The sequence below is a fragment of the Desmodus rotundus genome, chromosome Y (assembly GCF_022682495.2).
Source record: "Desmodus rotundus isolate HL8 chromosome Y, HLdesRot8A.1, whole genome shotgun sequence".
Taxonomy (NCBI): domain Eukaryota; kingdom Metazoa; phylum Chordata; class Mammalia; order Chiroptera; family Phyllostomidae; genus Desmodus; species Desmodus rotundus.
Window position 1 is genome coordinate 5,599,165 of NC_092332.1, and position 24,696 is coordinate 5,623,860.

The 24,696-nt window shown below is 44.7% G+C and overlaps 1 protein-coding gene across 1 annotated transcript; it reads right to left on the reverse strand.

The window, feature by feature from the left end:
• Positions 1-9,449: 9,449 nt before the first annotated feature.
• Positions 9,450-15,378, reverse strand: LOC139440571 (histone-lysine N-methyltransferase PRDM9-like). The gene is made up of 6 exons (XM_071220364.1): positions 15,246-15,378; positions 14,307-14,408; positions 13,831-14,102; positions 13,345-13,412; positions 11,991-12,184; positions 9,450-10,468 (listed from the first exon to the last, which is right to left on the reverse strand). The coding sequence occupies exons 2-6, from the start codon at positions 14,377-14,379 to the stop codon at positions 9,450-9,452; spliced, it is 1,626 nt and encodes a 541-aa protein (XP_071076465.1). The 5' UTR covers positions 14,380-14,408; positions 15,246-15,378.
• Positions 15,379-24,696: the final 9,318 nt, after the last annotated feature.

Consider the following 24,696-nt stretch of genomic DNA (forward strand, 5'->3'; position numbering starts at 1 on the left):
TATTCCTTCTTCCCTCCTTCCTTCCTTTCCTCCTTTCCTAGTTCCTTTTTCCCTCCTTCCCATCTTTGTTTTGGTTTTTTTTGGGTGGTTCTTTTGTGTGTGTGTGTGTGTGTGTGTGTGTGTGTGTGTGTGTCTTCCTTTCTCCCCCCCTTTCTCTTTTTCCCACAGGTGAGACAACAAAACCTGGAGGGCTAAAAAGACTAGAGTTAGACCGTGTTAAACACATAAACGTCAGCTCAAGACCAGTGAGCACAGGAGAGTAAGGAGACAGCACCACCGAATCCCATTGGCATTCTACCATAAAAGTTCATATCATAAATCCAGGGAGTCAGACAAAGCAATTTAAGAAGCAGAGGCCAACAAGAAGAGCCTCACAAACAATGGGAAGACAAAGAAACAATTCCCAAATGAAAAGAAAGGAGGAAGTCTCAGAAAGAATACTAACGGAAAAAGAGGCAAGTCAACTATCAGATACTGAGTTCAAAGCAATGGTCATCAGGAAGCTCACTGAGCTCTCTGAGCTCAAAGAGAACTCCCAGAAACTTCAGGGAAACTACAATGAACTCACTGCAAACTATATCAACATGAAAAAGGAAATAGAAACTATCAACAAGAGCCAACAGGAAATGAAGAATACGATTTCTGAATTGAAGAACACAGTAGAAGGAATTAAAAGCAGACTTGATGAAGCAGAGGATCGGATCAGCGAGCTGGAGGACAAAGTAGAAAAAAACACCCAGAAGGAGCAAGAAAAGGAAAAGAGGCTCAGAAAGAATGAAGAGGCAATAAGGGAAATGCAGGACAACATGAAACGTAACAATATCCGTATAATAGGAATACCAGAAGGAGAAGAAGAAGAGCAAGGGATAGAAAACCTGTTTGAAAAAGTAATGATGGAAAATTTCCCTAATCTGAGGAGAGAAAAAGTCACCCAAATCCAGGAATCACAGAGAGTCCCAACCAAGAGGAACCGAAAGAGACCCACTGCAAGACACATCATAATTAAAATGGCAAATTTCCAAGACAAAGAGAGGATCTTAAAGGCAGCAAGGGAGAAAAAGGAAGTAACATACAAGGGAGCCCTAATAAGGTTAACAACTGACTTCTGAATGAAAACGCTCCAAGCCAGAAAAGAATGGCAAAAAATATTCCAAGTACTGAGAACCAGAGGCCTGCAACCAAGACTACTTTACCCAGCAAGGCTCTCAATCAAGATAGAAGACCAAATAAAGAGTTTCCCAAACAAAAGAAGTCTAAAAGAATACAGCTCCACCAAACCAGTTCTGCAAGAGATGCTAAAGGGACTGCTTTAAGGAAAGGAAGGAAAAGAGAAAGACAGAGGAACACAGGTAGGAAATAATGGCAATGAATAACTACCTATCGATAATAACCTTAAACGTAAATGGATTAAATGCTCCAATCAAAAGACATAGAACAGCTGAATGGATAAGAAAACATGACCCACACATATGCTGCCTACAAGAAACCCATCTCAGGACAAAAGACTTACACAGACTGAAAGTGAAGGGCTGGAAACAAATTTTCCAAGCAAACGGACAGGAAAAAAAAGCAGGGGTAGCAATACTCATATCAGACAAAATACACTTCCAAAGAAGGGCCATAAAGAGAGACCCAGAAGGTCACTTCATAATACTCAAAGGAAGAAGCCACCAAGAGGACATAAACATTGTAAATATATATGCACCCAACATAGGAGCACCCAAATACATAATGAAAATCTTGGAGGATTCCAAGAGAGATATTGACAGCAACACAATTATAGTAGGGGATTTTAACACCCCACTATCAAAAATGGACAGGTCTTCCAAACAAAATATCAACAAAGATATTGTGTCACTTAACAATACCCTAGAGGAAATGGACTTAACTGATATATACAGAGCTTTTCATCCCAGAGAAGCAAAATACACATTCTTTTCAAGTGTCCATGGAACTTTTTCAAAGATAGACCACATGATAGGACACAAAGCAAGCCTCAACAAATTCAAGAAAATTGAAATCATATCAAGCATCTTCACTGACCACAAGGGGCTGAAACTAGAAACCAACCCCAAAGGACAAAACCCAAAACACTCAAAAACATGGAGACTGAATAGCATGCTATTAAACAATGAATGGGTCAAGAACGAGATTAGAGAAGAAATCAAAAACTTCCTGGAAACAAATGAAAACGAACTCACAACAACCCAAAACCTATGGGACACAGCAAAGGCAGTCCTGAGAGGGAAGTTCATAGCAATACAGGCCTACTTTAAGAAGACAGAAACATTTGAAACAAACAACCTAACACTACGCCTACAAGAACTCGAGGAACAACAACAAAGACAGCCCAGAGCAAGCAGAAGGAAGGAAATAACCAAGATCAGAGCAGAACTAAATGACATAGAGACTAAAAGCACAATTGTAAGGATCAATGAATCCAGGAGCTGGTTCTTTGAAAAGATAAACAAAATCGACAAGCCTTTAAGTAGGCTTATCAAGAAGAAAAGAGAGAGGATCCAAATAAACAGAATTAGAAATGAAGGTGGAGAGATTACAACTGATACCACAGAAATACAAAGGATCGTAAGAAATTACTACGAAGAACTGTATGCCAAGAAATTTGAAAACCTAGATGAAATGGACACATTTCTAGAAAAATATAATCTTCCAAAACTGAGTGAAGAAGAAGCAGAAAACCTGAACAGACCAATATCAGCAAAGGAAATTGAAGCAGTCATCAAGAAACTCCCATCACACAAAAGCCCTGGACCAGATGGCTTCACAGGAGATTTCTACAAAGCATTTAAGGAAGAACTAACACCTATCCTTCACAGACTATTCGAAAAAATCCAAACTGATGGAAGACTCCCAAAATCTTTTTATGAAGCCAACATCATCCTAATCCCAAAACCAGATAAAGACACAACGAAGAAAGAAAAGTTCAGGCCAATACCGCTGATGAACATAGACGCTAAAATACTCAACAAAATATTAGCAAACCGCATCCAGCAATATATTAAAAAGATCATCCAACATGACCAAGTGGGATTCATCCCAGGGATGCAAGGATGATACAATATTCCCAAATCAAAATACATAATACATCACATCAACAACAGCAAAGACAAAAATCACATGATCATATCAATAGATGCGGAAAAAGTGTTCGATAAGATACAGCATCCATTTCTGATAAAAACACTCAGCAAAGTGGGAATAAAGGGAGCAGTCCTCAACATAATTAAGGCCATATATGAGAGACCTACAGCCAACATCACGGTCAATGGACAAAAACTTAGAGCTTTCCCACTAAGATCAGGAACTAGACAAGGATGCCCTCTCTCACCACTCCTATTCAACATAGTATTGGAAGTCCTAGCCACAGCAATCAGACAAGAAAAAGCAATAAAAGGCATCCAAATTGGAAAGGAGGAAATGAAACTGTCACTGTTTGCAGACGACATGATAGTGTACATGGAAAACCCTATAGACTCCACTCAAAAACTACTCGACCTAATAAATGAATTTGGCAAAATAGCTGGATACAGAGTCAATACCCAGAAATCAAAGGCATTCCTGTACACCAGCAACGAAACTGCAGAAGCAGAAATCAGGAAAAAAATCCCATTCGATATAGCAACAAGAAAAATGAAGTACCTAGGAATAAATCTAACCAAGGAGGTAAAAGACCTGTACTCAGAAAACTACACAACACTGAAGAAAGAAATTAAGGAAGACACAAACAAATGAAAGCATGTACCATGCTCATGGATTGGAAGAATTAACATCATCAAAATGGCCATACTACCCTAAGCAATTTATAGATTCAATGCAATCCCTATTAGAGTACCCATGACTTATTTCACAGATATTGAACAAACATTGCAGAAATTCATATGGAACCATAAACGACCTCGAATAGCAGCAGCAATTTTGAGAAAGAAGAACAAAGCAGGAGGGATCACAATACCTGATATCAAACTGTATTATAAGGCCACTGTAATCAAAACAGCCTGGTACTGGCATAAAAACAGGCACATAGACCAATGGAACAGAATAGAGAGCCCAGAAATAAACTCAAGTCTATACGATCAATTAATATTTGACAAAGGAGGCAGGAGCATAAAATGGAGCAAAAACAGTCTCTTCAACAGATGGTGTTGGGAGATCTGGACAGCTACGTGCAAAAAAGTGAAACTCGATCACCAACTTACGCCATACACGAAAATAAACTCAAGATGGATAAAAGACTTAAATATAAGTTGTAACACCATAAAAGTCCTTGAGGAAAACATTGGCAGGAAAATCTCAGACATCCCACGCAGCAACATCCTCACCGACACATCCCCTAAAGCAAGGGACATGAAGGAAAGAATAAACAAATGGGACCTCATCAAAATAAAAAGCTTCTGCATGGCTAAAGAAAACAGCACCAAATTACAAAGAGAACCAACACTATGGGAAAACATATTTGCCAATGATACCTCAGACAAGGGCCTGATCTCCAAAATATATAAAGAACTCACACAACTCCACTCCAGGAAGAGAAACAACCCAATTAAAAAATGGGCAAAGGACTTGAAGAGACACTTCTCCAAGGAAGACATACAGAGAGCCCAGAGACATATGAAAAGATGCTCAGCATCACTAGCCATCAGAGAGATGCAAATTAAAACCACAATGAGGTATCATCTCACACCAGTCAGAATGGCCAACATAAACAAATCCACAAACAAATGTTGGAGAGGATATGGAGAAAAGGGAACCCTCGTGCACTGTTGGTGGGAATGCAGACTGGTGAGGCCACTGTGGAAAACAGTATGGAATTTCCTCAGAAAACTAAAAATGGAACTGCCCTTTGACCCAGTAATTCTGCTGCTGGGATTATACCCTAAGAACACTGAAACACCAATCCAAAAGAATCTGTGCACCCCAATGTTCATAGCAGCACAATTTACAATAGCCAAGTACTGGAAGCAACCGAAGTGCCCATCAGCAAACGAGTGGATCCAAAAACTATGGTATATTTACACAATGGAATTCTACGCAGCAGAGAGAAAGAAGGAGCTTATACCCTTTGCAACAGCATGGATGAAACTGGAGAGCATTATGCTAAGTGAAACAAGCCAGGAAGTGAGGGACAAATACCATATGATCTCACCTTTAACTGGAACATAAGCAATAGAAGGAAAACGCAAACAAAATACAACCGGAGAGACTGAGGTTGGGAACAGTCTAGCAGTGGCCAGGGGCGAGTGGGGTGGGGACAGTGAGAAGAGGGGATTGCAGGAACTGTTATAAAGGACACATGGACAAAATCGGGGGGGGGATGGTGGAGGTGGGGGAGGGAGGTGGGTTCAGCTGGGGTGGGGTGGAGGGATGGGGAGAAAAGGCATACAACTGTAATTGAATAACAATAAAAATTTTAAAAAAATTAAAAAATGAAGACTCCACCCTGCAAAAAAAAAAACAACAACGTACTTACAGGAGTTTTCTGCAGAGATGACATTAACAATCCCTGACTCTTAAACATGTTTTCTGCTGCATAGTATTCCATCGTGTAAATGTACCACAGCTTTTTGATCCACTCATTTGCTGATGGGCACTCAGGTTGCTTCCAGCAGTTGGCTATTGGAAATTCTGCTGCTATGAACATTGAGGTTCAGAGGTTCTTTTGAAAGAGTGTTTCAGGATTCTTAAGGTATAGCCCCGGTAATGGAATTGCTGGCTCACATGGCAGTTCTATTTTTAGTTTTTTGAGGAAATTCCATGCTGTTTTCCACAGTGCTGCACCATTCTGCATCCCCACCAAGTGTGAAAGAGGGAGCTCCTATAGGCCCTTTGTGATACCTTGGATGGATCTGGAGAACATTATGGTAAGTGAAATAAGCCAGGTGGTTAAAGACAAATACCATATGATCTCATCTATCAGTGCAGCCAATCAACAAAGCAAGCAAGCAAAATATAACCAGAGGCATTGAAATTAAGAACAAACCTAGAGTAACCGGATGGGAGGTAGGAGGGGATGATCAGGAGAAAAGAGGAAGGGTTGTCAAGGAACATGTATAAAGGACAGATGGACAAAGCCAAAAGGGGGTAGGATCAAGGGTGGCAGGTGGGAATGGCTGGAGGGAGGGGGGAGAGGAGCTGGGAAAATGGAGACAAATGTACTTGAACAACAATTAAAAAAAGAAGAAGAACATTTTTTAAATCCTTGCATGAGGACATGCTTATCGAGTTTGGGGTGAGGGAGAGGGAGAGAGAGAGAGGGAGAGAGGAAACTCGATGACAGGGAAATATTAATCATTTTCCTCTCTTGTGCCCCAAGGTGGGAGGCTGAACCCCATCCTTTTGTATTATGGGGTAATGCTTAGCTAGACAGAACAGACAGGGCTAAACTTTTTTTCAATAAAACCTTTCTTCAGTAAGAAGTGAGATTTATGAAGGAGCATCTGTGGGTGACATACATCCACAAGTGCAACTCTCTGGGTCTGAGTCAGAGTCTTTGTAAAGTAATTAAGACTGGGCCAGATCCGGGGACAGACAGGGTAAGGTTTGGATTCAAATAAAATCTTCCAAGTTTCAGAAAGCCTTACCTGACCCCTACTGTGGGGGCACAGTGAACTGCTCTGGCCTCTAGGCTGACCATTCTGGCAAATGACACACTCACCTTCCCAGCTATGGTCCTCAAGCCAGCTGGCAGGTCCCTTACCTGAATGGCAGACAATGAGGGCAGAAGCCAGCTGGGCCTGGTCACAGAGTGAAGAGCATGATGGAGGCAGCTGCCCATTGCTGTCCTGTTGTCTCAGCTGCTGGTGTATTTTTTGCCCAAAGGTATCAACTTGCCCAGACCAGAGCAATGACCCTGCCAGGTGGAGGAGTTGGCAAGCCAACAGATGTATGTGGACTCGCCCTGCAGGCCCAGCAGGTATCAGATAGACAGGAGAGTGGCCTGAACTGCCTGCTAGGGGACAAGACACTCAGAATCCAGCACGTGTCAGGCTGAACTTACTCCTTGGGGACTCCCTCTTCAAACTGAGGATTATGGGTGACAGCTGCTAACAGGTAGGTAAGAGGGAACTGCAAACACCCACCCTCCCTCCCCCTGCCCCCCTGCACAAGGTAATCTGAGACCACGTGAGCTATGCAAGTAAGGCTGAAACAGAAGTGCCTGTTTATGACTTAGCTTAGAGTGCCACATACCATTTTACAGCACAGGTCAGCCGAGGTGTGATGGAAGCTCTGTACATGGGCAGGGTTGACAGGAGGTGGATTTGGGGGATGTCTTGGAGGCTGGCAGCCATGCTAGGAATGTGGTTTGTGGAATGAGGGAGAGGGAACAGATCTCTTTCTACTCATCTTGAATCATTCGGACTTCTAGGAGAACTCCAGTATCAGTCCTGTTGGAAGGCATGGGTTATGCAGCACAATGAATTTTAGTTCCAGCCCCTCTGCCAATATTACACCAGGACTCTGCCCCTCTCTCGTGGCCCATGCTAAGGTACAGCACATTGAAAGTTTTGGGGTTCTACCAGGGGGTGCTGCACAGGGAAGAAGAAAACTCAAGAAACACAATTTCCTTTGGGAAAGCATGAATAAATGAGAAAATAATAGTGGGCATCTATTATGCCTGCTATTGTGCCCGCTTCAGTGTTTATGTAGACTCTCTTCACAAGCCTGGCATCAGAACAGAAAAGTCACCATTCAGGGTCATGGGGTCTGGGCTTCCCCGTTTTGCAAACCCACTGCAGTAGGAACAGGATAGGACATGTTTAGGTCTTCCTGATGCAGAACAGGATATGCTAGGGCTCCTCACTGATTGTGTTTTCCTTCTCCTTGTATTGAAGTCAGTTCTGTTCCTAAGAAAAGTGTGACTTCAAGGTGCTGTCCCCACCCTCGCTTACACAGATAGATGTTCACCCTGTTCTCACCTTGAGTCTTGCCAGACTCCCACCCATTGGGTCCATGGGAATTCTGTGCTCCTGGGCCATTGTGGACATTGTCAGGGAACGGGTGGCCATGAATGACTAAGATTGTACATAACTGCTCTGTTTGTAGTATGTGCATTATCCCATAGGACTTCAATAAACAAACAATTAAGACTTCTGAGATGGTGGCAATGGTATATTAAACCCTGTGGGGGCCATGACAAGGCATGTGCACTACCGAAGTTCCCGCGTCATGGGCATCACAAATGCTGTGTGCAGATTAGGTGCACACAGTTCAGGCAGACGCTGTCACCAGTCTCAGTTTTCAGCAATGGCTTTGCAAGAGCCTTGTTCCACAGGTTATCTCAGTGCTAATTTGCCTGTGTGTTGAGAAGAGGAGGCAGCTCAGGCTCAATGGAGGAGGTGGCGACTTGCCTGAAAGCATGTCCCCAAACTCATGCCTCCTGCTCAGGGAACCAGCGTCTATGTGGAGAAAGCAGTGGTGTCTGCTCAATGTCTGAATTTGGTCCCAAGCCCCTACTGTCTCCATATCTTCCCTTGACCAGCATTGGGAGATCTGGAAGACTTGACCACTGAAAGCAGTTCAGCAGGAGACTTGCAATTTCAGCCTTCCTCTGTGACAGATTCTGCCTCAACTTGGAATGTCAAACAAAAAGGCAGGGGTTGCTCTTTCCATTGTACAGACTAGGAAATAGGCACAGAAGTATTGACAACCTTGCTGTAGCTCACACAGCTGGAGGGGGAAGTGCTGAGACCCAAACTCAGTGTGGACTGATCTGGAGTCTATATGCTGTGCATCATGAAATGCTGGAAATGCTGACCCTTAAGTGGGAGCAAGGAGTGAGGCAGATCAGGTACCCAGACAGAACCAGGCTCACGACCACACACACACACACACACACACACCCCTGCCTGCCTTTCACCTCTGAGGCTAGAGGTCTGAGTAAATCAGGACAGGAGCCAAAAGAAGCCAAGGGAGGCAGTTAAAGGCTCACCTAATAAGGAGAAAAGTGCCCTCTTCTAAGGACTACAGGAACATCGCCTTCTCGGGTGAGTCTGTCTAACTTCCCTTTCCCTGGCGGTAACCTAACTTAGACGTTTATACGAGTTGAGTTTCTGAGTCTGAGAGTATGGGTTCCCTGTGGCCCTCCTGGAACTCTATACTTTCAGTGAAATGGGAAATGAGGTATCTGGGCTTCCAATTAGTGTTGCAACACAATTTATTAGAACGGAAGACTGGAAACACTTGGAGTAACTCTGTGTTGATATTCCTGTAGTAATTAATGAACTGTTTGTCTATCATATCTCTTGTCATGAAAGTGGAGGATTTGTTTAACAAATTACTTCTGTACTAATGACACTCTTGGGGAAGAATAAAGGGACCGTGCACCTCCCCTGAACACCCCTCTGAGCTGTATGAAGTGTGTGGGCTACCTCTGTCCTATGGCAGTTGAGATGTGACTAAAAGCTAATGACTTACTTGACTTCCATGAAAAATTAGGGCTTCTCCCCTGAGTGTCTTGTCTGGTGTTTGATGAGGTGTGACTTCTGTGTAAAGCCTCGTCCACACTCCCTGCACACATAGGGCTTCTCCCCGGAGTGGATCCTCTGGTGTGTCATGAGATTGAACTTCATTGTAAAACATCGCCCACACTCTGGGCAAACATAGGGCTTCTCCCCAGAGTGGATCCTCTGGTGTGTCATGAGATTGAACTTCACTGTAAAACGTCGCCCACACTCTGGGCAAACATAGGGCTTTTCCCCAGTGTGTGTCCTCTGGTGCCTAACGAGATTTGGTTTATGTGAAAAGACTCTGTCACACTCCTTACAAACATACGGCTTCTCCCCCGAGTGTGTCCTGTGGTGTTGAATCAGAACTGATTTCTGTGTGAAGCCTCTGCCACACTCCCTGCAAACATAGGGTTTATCTCTTGAATTATTCCTCTGGTGTGTGACAAGACCTGACATCCCTGAAAAGCCTTGTCCGGGCTCCCTGCAAACATAGGTCCTGTCCCTGGAGTGTGTCTTCGGGCATATTTTCAACTGTGACACATGATCCAAGTCTTGCCCACACCCTCCATACTTAATTGTTACACTTCTTGACTCTTCTCCTCTCACAAAAAATTTCCCTGAATCCTCCGGATGCACATTCTGGACTGTGCTCGGCTCTTCCTCCATCATCCTCTCACCCTCAATAGAGTTGCTCATTTGTACATGGAGAGGTTTCAACAAAGCCCCTGAAACCCTCTTCTGCCTTATTCTTTTAAGCAAACAATGGGACCTTTTTTTGACATCTTGACCTTCATCTTTATCACTGCAGTTCTGTGAATTGGCTTGTTGCTGCTGCTGATTCTGCTCCTCTGGGCAGGGCACCTCTGATTGGTGGGATTTTCTTGCAGATGTTCCTGGGAGAATCTGAGAGGGATGACTGCGTTTCACATGTTGGCTGAGCAATTTCTTACTGTTGAAGGCCAAAGTGCAGAGGGGGCATGGGTGGACCCCTTGTTTTGGTTTTGCTGAAAGAGAATTTTTTGGTCAGGGCAGATGTTGACAAGGCTTCCAGAGCCATATGCTTTGTCTCCTGATAGGAGTGGCCCTATCAATCAATCTTATTGTGGTGACAATGTGTTCCTACACAGTCTATTTTCCTTTTCATTTCTGTGCACTGCACCTTCTTCAGAAATCCATTAAGGCCACACCAATGGTCTTTTCTACAATTTTGCCAGATTAAGGACTTCCAAGAAGCATCAGAGGCAATTTGATAACCTCTATGGATGGAACTGCAGTGACATCTCCCATATATATGTATCTGCTTAGTCATGTTAAAGAGATAAGCCACAGTCCCCCAAAGGGAGATGCTTCTCTCTGTCTTCCAAAATCATAAAATAAAAATATGTCTTCCCTCAAGCCTCACAAGTATCCATGCCTGATTTCATTCACCGTTAGCCTGTTTCAAATACAACAGGCAGTTCCATTTCTAAATATTTCTCTAGCTATACTTTTCTCACACAGCTGACCCTCATAAAACTATGACCAATCTACCATTCTCTCTCACTTGGAGATGAAGTAATCATGGAGGAGATTCCCAACAGAAGTTTACGTTCCAGAAACTAGAAACTCAGAATCTTAGAAGAGAGACATGCCACGCTGTAGCTAACAAGTGCACAAGTACCTCTTCTCACTCAGAAAAGTCCCTAGTGACTCAGCTTGGATCATAGGCACTGTATTTCCACCTGCTGGGCATTTTCCCAACTTCCGTTCTAACCTCCTATGCAGAGACCAAGACCTGAGTGGCATCAGTCAGCTTGAGGCCCCACCTCTTTCCTTTCCTGCACTAGCTGATCTCCCTGCCATGATCCTTTGCCCACAGGTATTATTGTAAATGTCATCTCCTCATAGAGCCCTTCCCTGATCATCTGCCACATGGCATCCTCCCCTCTCACTGATCTCTAGGCACTTGTCCTGGATTTCGTTTCTCCAAAGCATGAATGAATGTGTAATACTACAAAAACACAAGTATGTGTACCTGGCTTTCCCTCCTTCATCCATCAGCTGCTCAAGAGCAGTGATTCTGATCACTGTGTTAATCTAGCTCCTGAGCCATGTTTGGCTGATATTAGGAATTCACTGAAATAAATGCAATAATGAAGCAATGCAATACTGACATACACATTTCACTTAGAAATATGAAGGATATTGAAAAGAAACAGCAATTAAAGGTTCAGAAGAAAATGCGTTGGTGAGAGAGCTGGTTAGTGCTTATAACGTCTTTGTGGGAGGTCCTCTAAGCCCTTCGGTGCTCTATCTAAGCTTTTGCAAGTTTTGTGCATGGAGTATTTTAAAAATTAGAAAAAGTAAAAAGAAATACGAATATTGTTCCTAAGGGTGAAGGATATTCGAAGTGAATGCTTGATTTCTGAAGCATCTGACGAAACTTTACGAACTTTATAGTGTATTTTACTCTGGAGTTGGACCATGAAAATTCCTAAGGAAATGTCTCTCTCTTTTTATGATTGGAGAAGTACAGTGATGCCACACATTGCCCTGCTCTGAGCTTTCTCTTCCACTTACCGCCATGCCTGATGCCCAGGTGCTGGGCATACTCGTCCCCATACCAGACCAGCAGCTCACAGCCCGGCCTGATGACCTGGCAGGTTCGGTAGAATATCTGCCTGTGATATTGAAAGGCCACCAGGTTCTGCTCTTCATCATGCCGGGCACAGTTCACATACCTGGGATTGAGGCAGAAGAAGGGAAAGAAACCACAGCAATGAGCCCCCACTACCTGTCACAACCACATGCAGCTCCTCAGTGACACTTAAGGTCCTTAGGCTCTGATGTCACCCACTTCCCACAACACTCCCAGGGAACCTTCTGCTCAGTGTCTGAGCCTCTGTCAGAATACCATGTGAATATCTATGTCCAAGTCCTGCTGACAGTGCTCATCCTGCCTAATATCATTTTCCAAAACCCAATCACAGCCTTATGCTCTACCCTGACTGGCATAAAACCCACTGACTCCTAGCTTCTCTAAACACTACCTCAAGTTCTGTTTCACACCACACAAAATGGTGCTTGACACAGACTCTGTCCCTAGATTAGTTCACATTATCCAGTACTCAGCCCCAGTCCATCTTCTGCTAAGAGGACTCTCTCTATCTCCCAAACTTTACCTAGGGCACCATCCACTTGACTCAGCAAGGTTCCAGTAGAAACCTTGAGGTCTTTTTGTCTTAGCAAAATAACAGAACAATATTAGTTGATTCACACAGTCTTCCCCATGATAAAATAGAGCCCCTCAGAAAAGGGTCCCATGACCATCCCTCTGCAGACCTCAGAACACAGTTCTAATTAGAACTCAGGCCAGGATGCTTTACTGCTCCCATCAGTTTAGGTATCCATGGTTTAGGCTACCCTGACATTGTGCACTTCTCAAAACATATTACAAATATACTTATATTTTCTAAAAGCAATGGTTTCTTGTCTGTCTGCAATATACCTACATAAGGACATGGACTGTCTGATCTGTGTGAGCAATGAACTCGTTTGTGTAAACTGGAATACAGTCAGTGCTTGATTAATGTTCATTAGGTAAAATGTAAATCAGTATCCCTGGTGAAAATAGGGTCCTCCAGGTTTCCTCTAGTGATCAAATTGAGTCTAGCATAGGGATTTATATTTTGAGGGATTTATATTTTAAAATAGCATAGGGATGCTACTTTTCATCTCCCTTTTTCTAAGTGCCTCTTGATTTGAAGGAGTACTGTGTGGAGAACAAAGAGGAACAGAGGACTGAGGGAGATCACAGAGGGAGGCATGATGACAGGGAAAGAAACATGGACCAGTAGGGGATGAGAGTCCTCACTGGCACCCAGATACCTAAAGACCTTACCTCATCCAGTTGGAACAGGATTTGTCCTTTCCATCCACATACTCATAGCATTTTCCCCCTTTGGTAATCTGTATTGCAGAAAAGAGGTTGTAGGTCTTTTTATTTTTACTTTTTGGCTGGGAAAGTAATAGGCAGAAGAACTATTTTACTCTACTGACATCAAAGCTCTTTCAGTCCACATGGGTATTCAACTGCCACCTATGACCACATATTTTTCTTGGCCATCATCTACACATTCAAGTCTGTCTGTCCATCAGAGCAGGAGACCCACATGGGTGGAGCCACTCCTTTGTGTCAGTACCACTTTGTTTCCACTTACATTCTGATCTCTAATCAGGAGCTCTGTGTTCATGCAAAGTGCACTCAGTACACAGTGCTAGCCATATTATCCCCATCCATGTCTAGCATGTGAGAGGTAATGCCCCTCCAAGCCACAGAAGGGATGTGGGCAGCCGGAGAACATAGAAACAGGTAAACATTTCTCACCACCCAGGCGTATCCAGTCTTGGATGCCTCTTCATCTTGTGTGACCTGGCCCTCAAAAGGGCCAAAGCAGAGACCCACTGGAAGATCAGATGCCTCGTTCCACACTCCAAGCCCAGCCTCAGGGATGCCTGATAGTCTGATTGTCAATCCAGGGGGCAGAGTGAGAGCTGAGCGGTTAGGATGCCCCATGTCCACTGCACTGTCTTTTATAAATGTAGGGGGCCCATGCACAGGACAGCCGTCAATGCAGAAGTACTGACACTTTTCACAATCTGCAGGTGAGAGGAGCAGGGATCAGGAAAGGTATGGAGCAGGTTCCTGCCCATGAAGAGCTTCAGTGAGAACCCAGGTACTCACATCGCTGAGCCTCCATCCTGTACTTTAGGTCACTGGAGAAAGGGACCAATTTAGGGACCAAATGACCTAATGAAATTATTGTATTAAGGATGACATACTCCTTTGTGAGGGTCACTTACAGAGGTAGTCATCATCCTGGGGCTTGCTGACCTCTTGGTACACTTGACCCTTTCTTTCTCGTAGGCTGTACATCTTCGCATCAAACTCCTTTCTCCTGAGTTCTAAGTTGGAGAAGAGCAGGTGAGCGAGGTTGGTGGGGTCTGGACTGTTAGTCTCTGTGTTCTCAGAAAACACACAATGCCCTCCAATCAAATTTTCCTCTGTCCTTCTATTCTCTAGCATTTTCCTCTGTTAACTATTCGTTCAGACAGATTAATGGTCCACACAGACAGCAAGTGAAAGATAGAACTAAAATTTCTAGATCTTACATTATCTGCTTTAACTTCACAACATTTACTCATAAAATATTTCACAACATAAATACTCATTGAGGGCGTATTATGTGTGTTAGGCATTAGGCAAGGCCTGTGTTTACAACACCAAGAGAGAGAATGGATGTATTATCATGGCTGAATTTATTGGACAACTGCATGTGTTGATTGTTTTAAATTTAATTTAATGTTTTCAAACTATACATGACTATGTATCCTTTTTTTTTAAGGTTGTATTTACTTATATTTGGAGAGAGGGGATGGGAGGGAGAAAGAGAGGAAGAGAAACATCAGTGTGTGGTTGCCTCTCATGTGGCCCCCACTGCAAACCGGGCATGTGTCCTGACTGGGACTCGAACCGGCAACGCTTTGGTTCACAGCCCACGCTCAATCCACTGAGCCACACCAGCCAGGGCCGAACTCTGTATTCTTATCACTTTACAAATTAGCGTTCTGGAGCTTAGAGAATTTGTAAGGTTTGACCAAACTCCAGTGCAGACTGCAGTCTCAGCTTCGTCTGCCTAAATCCAGACTTATCTAAAGTGTGCTATACACACCTAGGCCATAAGCTCTCAGCAGTTCTAGAGGGCTTAGAGGAACTGTAGTGTACAAATTATTTTCACTTACCCAATTCTTGTCTACAGTGCTCTCCAGGGGTCCTTGCTTCTCCAGGAGGGAACACTGGTTTCAGGACATGTTCCGAGCCCCGTTCAGTCAGCAAATTTGCTCTTCTGGACAATTTATTCAAACTAGATTCATTACTTAATTGTGTCCTGGACATCGCCTTCAATGTGGAGTCACAGAGCCAAAGGTCACATGCACTTATTTAATTCTTTGGGATTTATGATATATTTTCACATGCAAGGCTTTAATTACTACTTCAGCAACCCTTGGGGATACCTTAGGATCATGAAATTAATGCAGAAGAGAGGGCCTATATGGATACTGAATTCCAGACTAAAATCCATGCCTTAAGGCTCTTTTCTTTCAACATCCTCTATAATAGTGAGAGTGAGGGATATTGGGATGGGAATAAAGACATAGTTGGAAGAGATGTATCTAGACAATAAAGAAAATGATGCTGATACTTGCAAATTGTTGTACCTTAAAATAATATATGTGCATGGATTAGTTGGATCCCGTCAATTCTGTTTGAATAAGGTTGTGCCACTGGCTAGTTCTCTTCAGTTTCCTGATCTATAACATGCTAATTGCTTAGTGTTATGGTGAACACAAAATGTAATGATGGTCATCACAGTGTTTTGTGAGCTATGGAACACAGTCTGAATGTGAGATTATGGTTGTGCTATCAACTTACCCCTCAGTTGTCTCTGTACTTGACATCTCATGAAAAAGTATCTTCAGTGTCCGTTGACCCATTCTACTTTAATTTGTACTTGTGAAGGCATTCATTCAGCAAATGTACAGGGGGCCCCTCAGTGGCCCCGAGACTTCTGAGAAGAATCAGGTATGGACCAGCCTCTCAAAAACCTTACAACGCAGAGGCAGGCAGGCTGAACAAATGATTCCAAAGAGGATGAGAGTGGCCTAATTAGTGCTCAGGAAAAGAAGCTGGGTAGTTCTTACTTCTTCCTTCGTGGCTGGGCATTTGAAGTCAGTCCCACATGGATTAGTTTCTGTTGAATAGTGTGCAACCTATATGAATTCCTTAAGCCATATTACTTGTTGCTTTTCAATCATCAAACCTGAAGCTCCTCAGGGATGGGAGATGCTTTCTTAGAGTTGGACGCTCTAATGCTGGGCCTGTAATCTCCTTCATCTGGGGCCATCCACTGAACAAAATCCCTGTACATCAGTACGCTTCCCTTAGTCAGAGGGTCTCAGTGGCTCTTTCACAACTTCAGCATAGAAGAACTGCGGTTGAAATCATCAATCAGAAGAACGATGTGGTAGTATTTGGACTTTATAAAACTATGAAAGTTTTAATGAGTTTGTAAGTACTTTAGAGGAGCCATGGATTAGATTGCATTACCCCTGATGCAGTGACCTCATATATAAATCAAACATTTGTGTAACTCTGAAACTCTCTGCATTCTCCTACTCTTACCTGCATTTGCATCCATGGGGAAGATTTTTGTTGTCAATGGGATTTGGGAAATACTCACCTTCTGTTCCCTTCTGAAGGCCACCCCAGAACGTTTGACTACAAGATAGTGAGAAATCAGTGTTTTGATAGGTTAATGTTTCCAAAATCTGGGCTTGCTCACTAGGTACATAAACTTCTGAATCACAGAGTAGACCAAGGGCAATCCCGGATGATAGGAAAATGTTTTCTGAGTTATCAGTAAGGCCTATGCTTCCCTTGGGGGCATCAACTAACGTTATTAAGATGCTTAAAAGTTACACAAAGCATCATCTGGGTTTCACCCGGTATTCATACAGTATCTATTAGATTTGTTATAAAAGAAATTGGCCTTTCATGACAAAAACTCATAATAAAGGTCATGTAACCTTTCAGATACTCCCTTCATTAAGCATGGCCCTTTCTCCTGTTCGTCTTCTTCATTCTGACTGGCCTCATCCAGGATAATGGCCTCATGATCACCTTGTCTCGTTCATTTCTAATATTTTCAACCCCTTTAGATTCCTGTAATCTTTAGATTCCAGTCAGCATCAGAAAGTCCTAGGAACAGAGTCTCAAGTATGAGGACCACAGAAACAGAATTTGTCAAGTTAAAGATAACACCTTGATTTCAGCTGTGTTTCAATGCCAGACACATGAAAGCAAACCGACCCCAGCTACCACATGCTCACGAAACTACACAGGATGACACCGTGGCTGACACCAGGAACTGACAGAAAGGTCAACTGCTCCACACTCTGGCTCACAACCTCAGCTCCCTTAATCACCATGGTCGATAATTTTTCCCACATGCCCCCATGCTCGCCATCAGGCAGTCAGGTCTTACAGCACTGCTCAGCTGCCAGAACTACCTTCTTCTCTCCTGGTGACACCTATTCCAAATTAGTTATTTATTACTCAATTTTATATTTTATACATTTATGCTTCTTAATGTATGTGTCCATATACATAATTACTTTACATACTTGAAAAGTTTATACAAATGGCTCCTTACTGTAGATTACACTGTTTTGCATCTTGCTTGTTTGCTGAACAAGCAAAGCCTTCCTTTGTCAACTCCTGAAATGCAGCTTGATCTAAACCAGATCTGTGTCAGGAGGATACTCCTGGTTTCTCAGCCCCTCACCTTGCTGCCACAGAGTCCATACTTCACCAGAATCCTCACTGTCATCCATCTGGGGCTTTGTGGCTGGTGTGCACTGACACATAAAAACTGGTCTGGGGGGTCTGAGACCTGCAAAGAAACAAAATCTTTTTTTCCTGAAAGCAAAGGGCAGGAAGGAGGATCATACACCACAAAGCCATTGCGACTCAGCCTGATGGGTCAGGGAAGCCTAGAACAAAGCTCTGTGAGCTCTGAGTTGTCATAGCCAGCCCTGCTCTGAAACAAAGGAGCAAAATCCCCCCAGACTGGTTTCCACACAGAAGAGAGCTGTAGGGCAGATAGAGCCCCCTGAGTGAGAGAGCCAGCCGAGAGACATGTCATGTTTAACAGGCTCCTCTGCTCCAGCACTTGCCATTACCTAGGCTGAAGAGCTCCTGATAATTCCTTCTCATGTTCTTGTACCAGCTTTTCTCCAGACTCCCATCACTTCCCACTCTTCCCAGGTGACAGAGATGGAAATATCCTTGAAAGCAACTGTGGCATGGAGAAGATTGTAGGTTGCATCAGTTATGAGAGTGAGAACCTGAAGAGGGCCTTCTCTTCCTCCCTGGTGCAGGGAGCAGCCTAGGGCCTCTGGTGGTCTCTGATCCAGAAAGATCTGATCTGCTCCAGTTGTGTCCCACTTCCTTCCCACACCCGGAGCCTGCCCCCATATTCTTCACATTGTTGTGCAAGGCTGAACCCTATCATTCCCACGAGCATCCCTCTCCATGCTCAGAGAGGACCATCCCATGAGATGGGTGTATGTGCAGCTTTGGTGCAGCTCTGTCACCCGCCCTGCCCTCCAGGTAGTATCCCTGGTCCCTAATGGCACTCTAGGCATTCTCCCAGGTTTGCCTTACACTGTTCTGTGACCCCAAATCCTGCCCTCCCCGACACCCAGTGTGCAGTGCATATGGATAGAGAGGGCAGATCCTCAGGCCAGGCATCACTGGAGCTCCAGGGAAGCTCCATCACTAGCCCTTTCCCTCCTGGTAGTATTCCTTGACCAGGCGATCACTGTGCATCTTCTCCCAGCTGGCCTGACACTGGTCTTGTGATGCCTCGTCCCATTAACTTCCTGTGATCATGTCCCCACCGCATGCATTCTGCACAGGTGCATAGAGGGTCACCACAAGTGCCAGGTGTTGGTGAAGGTCCCAGGCACCTAGCCCTGTCACCAGCCCTGTCCCTCTCGGTAGTGTCCCTGGTCCCTGAGGGCACTGTGGGCCTTCTCTCAACTGCTCTGAGAATGTCCTGGCATGAAGAATCCTGTTCAGCCCACACCCAGTGTTATTCAAACATGGGCAGAAAAGCTTCCCAGCAGACTGGAAGCTTGAGGAGCTCTGAGGCAGCTCTGTCAGCAGCCCTGTCCCTCTCAGAGGTGACCCTGGTCCCTGAGACCACGCTGGGCCTCCTCCCTTCTGCCCTGACTCTGCCCTTTCACACTGGGTCCTCCATGCACCAGGTTCACTCTGCACATGCGCCCAGTGGCCCAACACAATTGTCAGGCGACTGCGGAACCTGGGACAGCTCTGTCGCCAGCGCTGTGCCCAAACATTCTGCAGATGCCACCACTCACCTTCAGGTTTGGCCTCGAATTCCCTGCTTCACCCTCAGAGCACTACTGCAGCACACTCTTGGGGTTCATGCTCTCCCAGACCCGAGGCTGAGGCACTGTGAAAGGAGAAGGCGCTAGGGGGGCTGAACGTCTTTCTCCCCTTTGGCAGGGTGTCCAGAGAGGGATGACGTGGGGGCCCAACGGGACAGGGAAAAGGTTGGGGCATAGGCCACCTCAGGAGAAGCGCGGCCTCCCGAGCACTGCCAGAGGCTGTCCAGGCGATTGGGCGGGCCTGTGGTGGCGACAGGAAAGCCGCCTTTCTCAGGGAAGGGATTCTGGACTTCCACTCCGGGTTCTGGAGAAATCCGCGTAGGACGCAGGCGCAGCCTCTAGGAGACGCAAATCTCCCAGGCTCCGAGGCTTGGGGTCCCTCAGGACAAGACCTTGGGCCTTTCAGGCCAAGGGCATATACAGTGCTCATGGGGAGAGGCTTCAGGACCTTTGAGGCCGAGGAGATTGGGGGCCTCTCATTATGGTCATTTGGTCCCTTGACATTAAGTCCCCTGGATGCAGGCATGTAGGGTCTCTTGAGTTTGGGGAAATTAGATCTTTCTGGGAGGGTGACCGGCGCTCAGGGGAACTGGGGTTCTCAGGGTTTGTGGGGTGTAAGCATTGGGGGATTTAGTGTCTATCTGGGTCTGGGCGGGGAGATTTGGCGTCCTCCGGGTTAGCGGACGTTGGGCCCCTCGAGGTTGAAGGGAATTGTAGCCTCTCAGGATGAGGGCACCGAGGCTCTCCTGGGCCGGGGCGGGGGGGGGGGGGCGGGGGGGGGCTTAGAATGTGGCTGGCGACGGGTTTCACACGGCAAGGTCCCCGGTTTTCCTGGCAGTGTCCCAGGGCCCCAGCCGCGCTGCCCACCTTGGCCGAGCGTCCTCTCAAGGCTGCTGCGATCCCAGCCCTCGGGAGGTGCACGGGAACACGCGGCGAGGTTCCTGCCTGTGTAGCCTACGTGGGCGCAAGCCGCCAATCAGTGACGCGATCCTAGAGTCCTGCTCGCCAATGAGTGGTCAGAAGAAGCTGAGAGGGCGGGGCCGTGGGGGTAGAGCCTTCCTGTCGGTCCTGCGCTGGAGACTGGCTGGCGGAAGACCCGCCCCACCCCGCGGGGATTGACTGCTCTGGGTTGAGTGAATGCCTGTCAGGCAGCCTTCAGCTAGGACTGTGGCTCCGCACTTTCCGTGGCTTGTTTTTCAGCGGCTGGTGAGGGACCCGGCCCAGTCTTTACCGTGGACCTGACCCCCCTGACGCCTGACAAAGTGTCTTTGTTCCACCGGACGGTAGTCCGGATCCCCACCTTTTCGTAAAGGCCTATCCGTGCCCTTCCTTGTCAAACCCGCTTTCAGCGAGAGCTGTGTAACCAGTGAGGATGCGGTCAAGACTGCATTGCGTTGTCAGTAAATTCTCACCACGCAATTCATAGACACCAAATAAGTCCCAGAGGGTTCAAAGATTCGAACACAACCTACGAAGTAATAAGTATACTAGAGAAACCACGGGGAGAAGTGGCATTATGAGTAACAGGTATGTTGAAGTAATGCAGGCCTAAAACGTCTTCACAAGTAAGAAGGCAAAATACAATTAAACACAAATGGAAACAGACAGACAAAAAATCCCGGAGAAAACCTACAAGCATTTTACATAAAAATAAGGCATCAATGTAAGGACGGGATTCCACAGAGCCATATCAGTTTGGCTGCTACTGGCTTTCACGGGACAAAGTGAGAAGAGGGTTCCTGGCCCTGACCTCATTTTGAACACAGAAATATAACCTGATTTCCATGGATCGGAAATACGCCACTAACGGGAGTTATCACTGTGAACTTGCAACTCCACTAACAAGGAGTTGGTGGTGGGGGCGTGGAGGGTCCTCCCAGGTTGTCCTTTTCAAGGACAGGAAAAACTGTCAATCATCAGAGGAAGATGTACACGTGCATCCAAGCAGAAACTGACTCCGGGGACAACTCAGGCTCAGAGAAACCATCATCACCCTCATCGGACGCTTTTCCTCCCACGCGCTTTCATTCAAAATGACCCCTGCCAAATCCTCCTTTCTTCCCTTAAAATAACGTTCCTCTCCTCTCCTTGTTGACTTTTGCTACATACAGCTTGCTCGTCCTAAATTGCAATTCTGTCCCGTTTTTGAACAAACCTATTATTTGCTGGTACAATAACGGACTGCTTTCACTTTGAGGTCGACATTATTTGGTGGCCTGTATGGGGACCCAGAGAAGACTCCCTGAACTTCCAGGGCTGATGAACAAGCAGGTGCAGTGTCGAGCTGTTTATTCTTTCTTATGTATACAGAGATTATGAAGCCATAGTAATAGAAGGATTCAGTCTAAATTAACTTAATTTTAGTTGGTGTAAACAAACTTAAATTTCTTTATGGAGAAATATTTCCACTTCAGAAACCAAGACAAAAACTATCTTCATCATCATTTTTTTTTAAAGCAGCTTTGAGAATAAACAACATCTACTATGGTGCAAAAGTGTTTAAAATGCTTGGAATGTACAGCTCCCCTGTGGCTGAAAGTGGTAATATGTTTCCTTCATCCACTAATGGAGAAAAAAGAGTGCTAATCTCCGTATCGACCAGGTTTTATTGCAGAATGCTTACCCCTCAGCTGAGTGTTCATGTACTACTTGGATAGAGCTTGCAAGTCTATGTCTTGAGGTTGGCAAGGTGAAGATGTCCAGGGTGATGCAATTTGGGGGCACGGATTTTCAGGAGAGTTCACATTGAAGCCTCATGTTGTTAAGTCGCTTTGCAGTGCAAGATGTACCATTCCCGGGTCTCTCTCTGCTGCCCTGATAAATGGTAACAGGCCAATCACTTTAAATTGCCCTGTCACTATCCACCAAGGCATCTTAGTAACTGACCATCAGATAATACCTGGATTCTTTTCTTCTGCTAGTTATTGTTTTGTGTGGTTGACATCTTTGTCCAGGGAATTTGGGCCCATCTGTACTTAAAGTTGTCTTGCCATACGTGTATTCAAGTGATATTTACTGTCACCATTACTTGAGGGTGGATCTTTAGAGCTGGAACCAGGCAATACTGGAAGATCCACATTGTGTATTGGAAAGTCCTGGGATGGCTCATTTGCTGCTTTTGTTACCATTGCAACACGACGAGCTCTCCAAGGTGCGGTGTTTATTTAATAGAGTAGGGTCATCACTTCCTACCCTTTTGTTTCGGTTTTCTAATCCTGCAGGTATTTGAAAGGCCCAGTGCTGTCCCATTTTCGCTTCCTTCTGTAACAATTCAGTAAATGTGAAAATATTTCCTTGAAGAATGGTCCCTTTAATTAAAAGAGTGTTGTGAACTCCTTTAATATAAGCATTTTGTAGTAAAGCAGGGAATAAGCCTTCACCCCTATGTTGATGTATGGACAAAGAGGAAAGGTTTCTCATGATTGACAACTGGGGCTCTTTCCAACTAAGGTGCATGATGCAGGAAGATTGAAAACGACTCCAGTACATCATTCACTTATTTTAGGTTGGACATCTGACTCATCCTCCACTCCCAAGAAGTAATGTCTTAAAGGAAAGCTAATTGAGCAAGTGTTCATGTATAATTTCAGGTGTGGGAGGACATATTCCCCATCTTCCATGAAGGAATCCAAGGAAACCTTTATATTGAAGGAAACCTTTAATATAAGGATTTTATAGTAACGGAGGGAATTCAGCTATGATTAAAAGCAAAACAAAGTACCCTGTATTAGTCATCAGGGATCAGGGGTCCAATAAACTCTCTCTTATAATATCCTGTAGCTTTGGGTCAGCAACGTCATCTCTTAGCCTTGGATTCCTTCATGGAAGATGGGGAATATGTCCTCCCACACCTGAAATTATACATGAACACTTGCTCAATTAGCTTTCCTTTAAGACATTACTTCTTGGGAGTGGAGGATGAGTCAGATGTCCAACCTAAAATAAGTGAATGATGTACTGGAGTCGTTTTCAATCTTCCTGCATCATGCACCTTAGTTGGAAAGAGCCCCAGTTGTCAATCATGAGAAACCTTTCCTCTTTGTCCATACATCAACATAGGGGTGAAGGCTTATTCCCTGCTTTACTACAAAATGCTTATATTAAAGGAGTTCACAACACTCTTTTAATTAAAGGGACCATTCTTCAAGGAAATATTTTCACATTTACTGAATTGTTACAGAAGGAAGCGAAAATGGGACAGCACTGGGCCTTTCAAATACCTGCAGGATTAGAAAACCGAAACAAAAGGGTAGGAAGTGATGACCCTACTCTATTAAATAAACACCGCACCTTGGAGAGCTCGTCGTGTTGCAATGGTAACAAAAGCAGCAAATGAGCCATCCCAGGACTTTCCAATACACAATGTGGATCTTCCAGTATTGCCTGGTTCCAGCTCTAAAGATCCACCCTCAAGTAATGGTGACAGTAAATATCACTTGAATACACGTATGGCAAGACAACTTTAAGTACAGATGGGCCCAAATTCCCTGGACAAAGATGTCAACCACACAAAACAATAACTAGCAGAAGAAAAGAATCCAGGTATTATCTGATGGTCAGTTACTAAGATGCCTTGGTGGATAGTGACAGGGCAATTTAAAGTGATTGGCCTGTTACCATTTATCAGGGCAGCAGAGAGAGACCCGGGAATGGTACATCTTGCACTGCAAAGCGACTTAACAACATGAGGCTTCAATGTGAACTCTCCTGAAAATCCGTGCCCCCAAATTGCATCACCCTGGACATCTTCACCTTGCCAACCTCAAGACATAGACTTGCAAGCTCTATCCAAGTAGTACATGAACACTCAGCTGAGGGGTAAGCATTCTGCAATAAAACCTGGTCGATACGGAGATTAGCACTCTTTTTTCTCCATTAGTGGATGAAGGAAACATATTACCACTTTCAGCCACAGGGGAGCTGTACATTCCAAGCATTTTAAACACTTTTGCACCATAGTAGATGTTGTTTATTCTCAAAGCTGCTTTAAAAAAAAATGATGATGAAGATAGTTTTTGTCTTGGTTTCTGAAGTGGAAATATTTCTCCATAAAGAAATTTAAGTTTGTTTACACCAACTAAAATTAAGTTAATTTAGACTGAATCCTTCTATTACTATGGCTTCATAATCTCTGTATACATAAGAAAGAATAAACAGCTCGACACTGCACCTGCTTGTTCATCAGCCCTGGAAGTTCAGGGAGTCTTCTCTGGGTCCC

What these genes read in the sequence shown, in the direction of transcription:
- LOC139440571 (XM_071220364.1), bottom strand. Translation starts at nt 14,379, where the DNA reads ATGTACAGCCTACGAGAAAGAAAGGGTCAAGTGTACCAAGAGGTCAGC. An exon ending in TCCTGTTCCAACTGGATGAG is followed by an intron (nt 12,185 to 13,344) that starts GTAAGGTCTTTA and finishes CCTCAATCCCAG; the next exon opens with GTATGTGAACTGTGCCCGGC. An exon ending in AAAGCTCAGAGCAGGGCAAT is followed by an intron (nt 10,469 to 11,990) that starts GTGTGGCATCAC and finishes ATTCTCTTTCAG; the next exon opens with CAAAACCAAAACAAGGGGTC.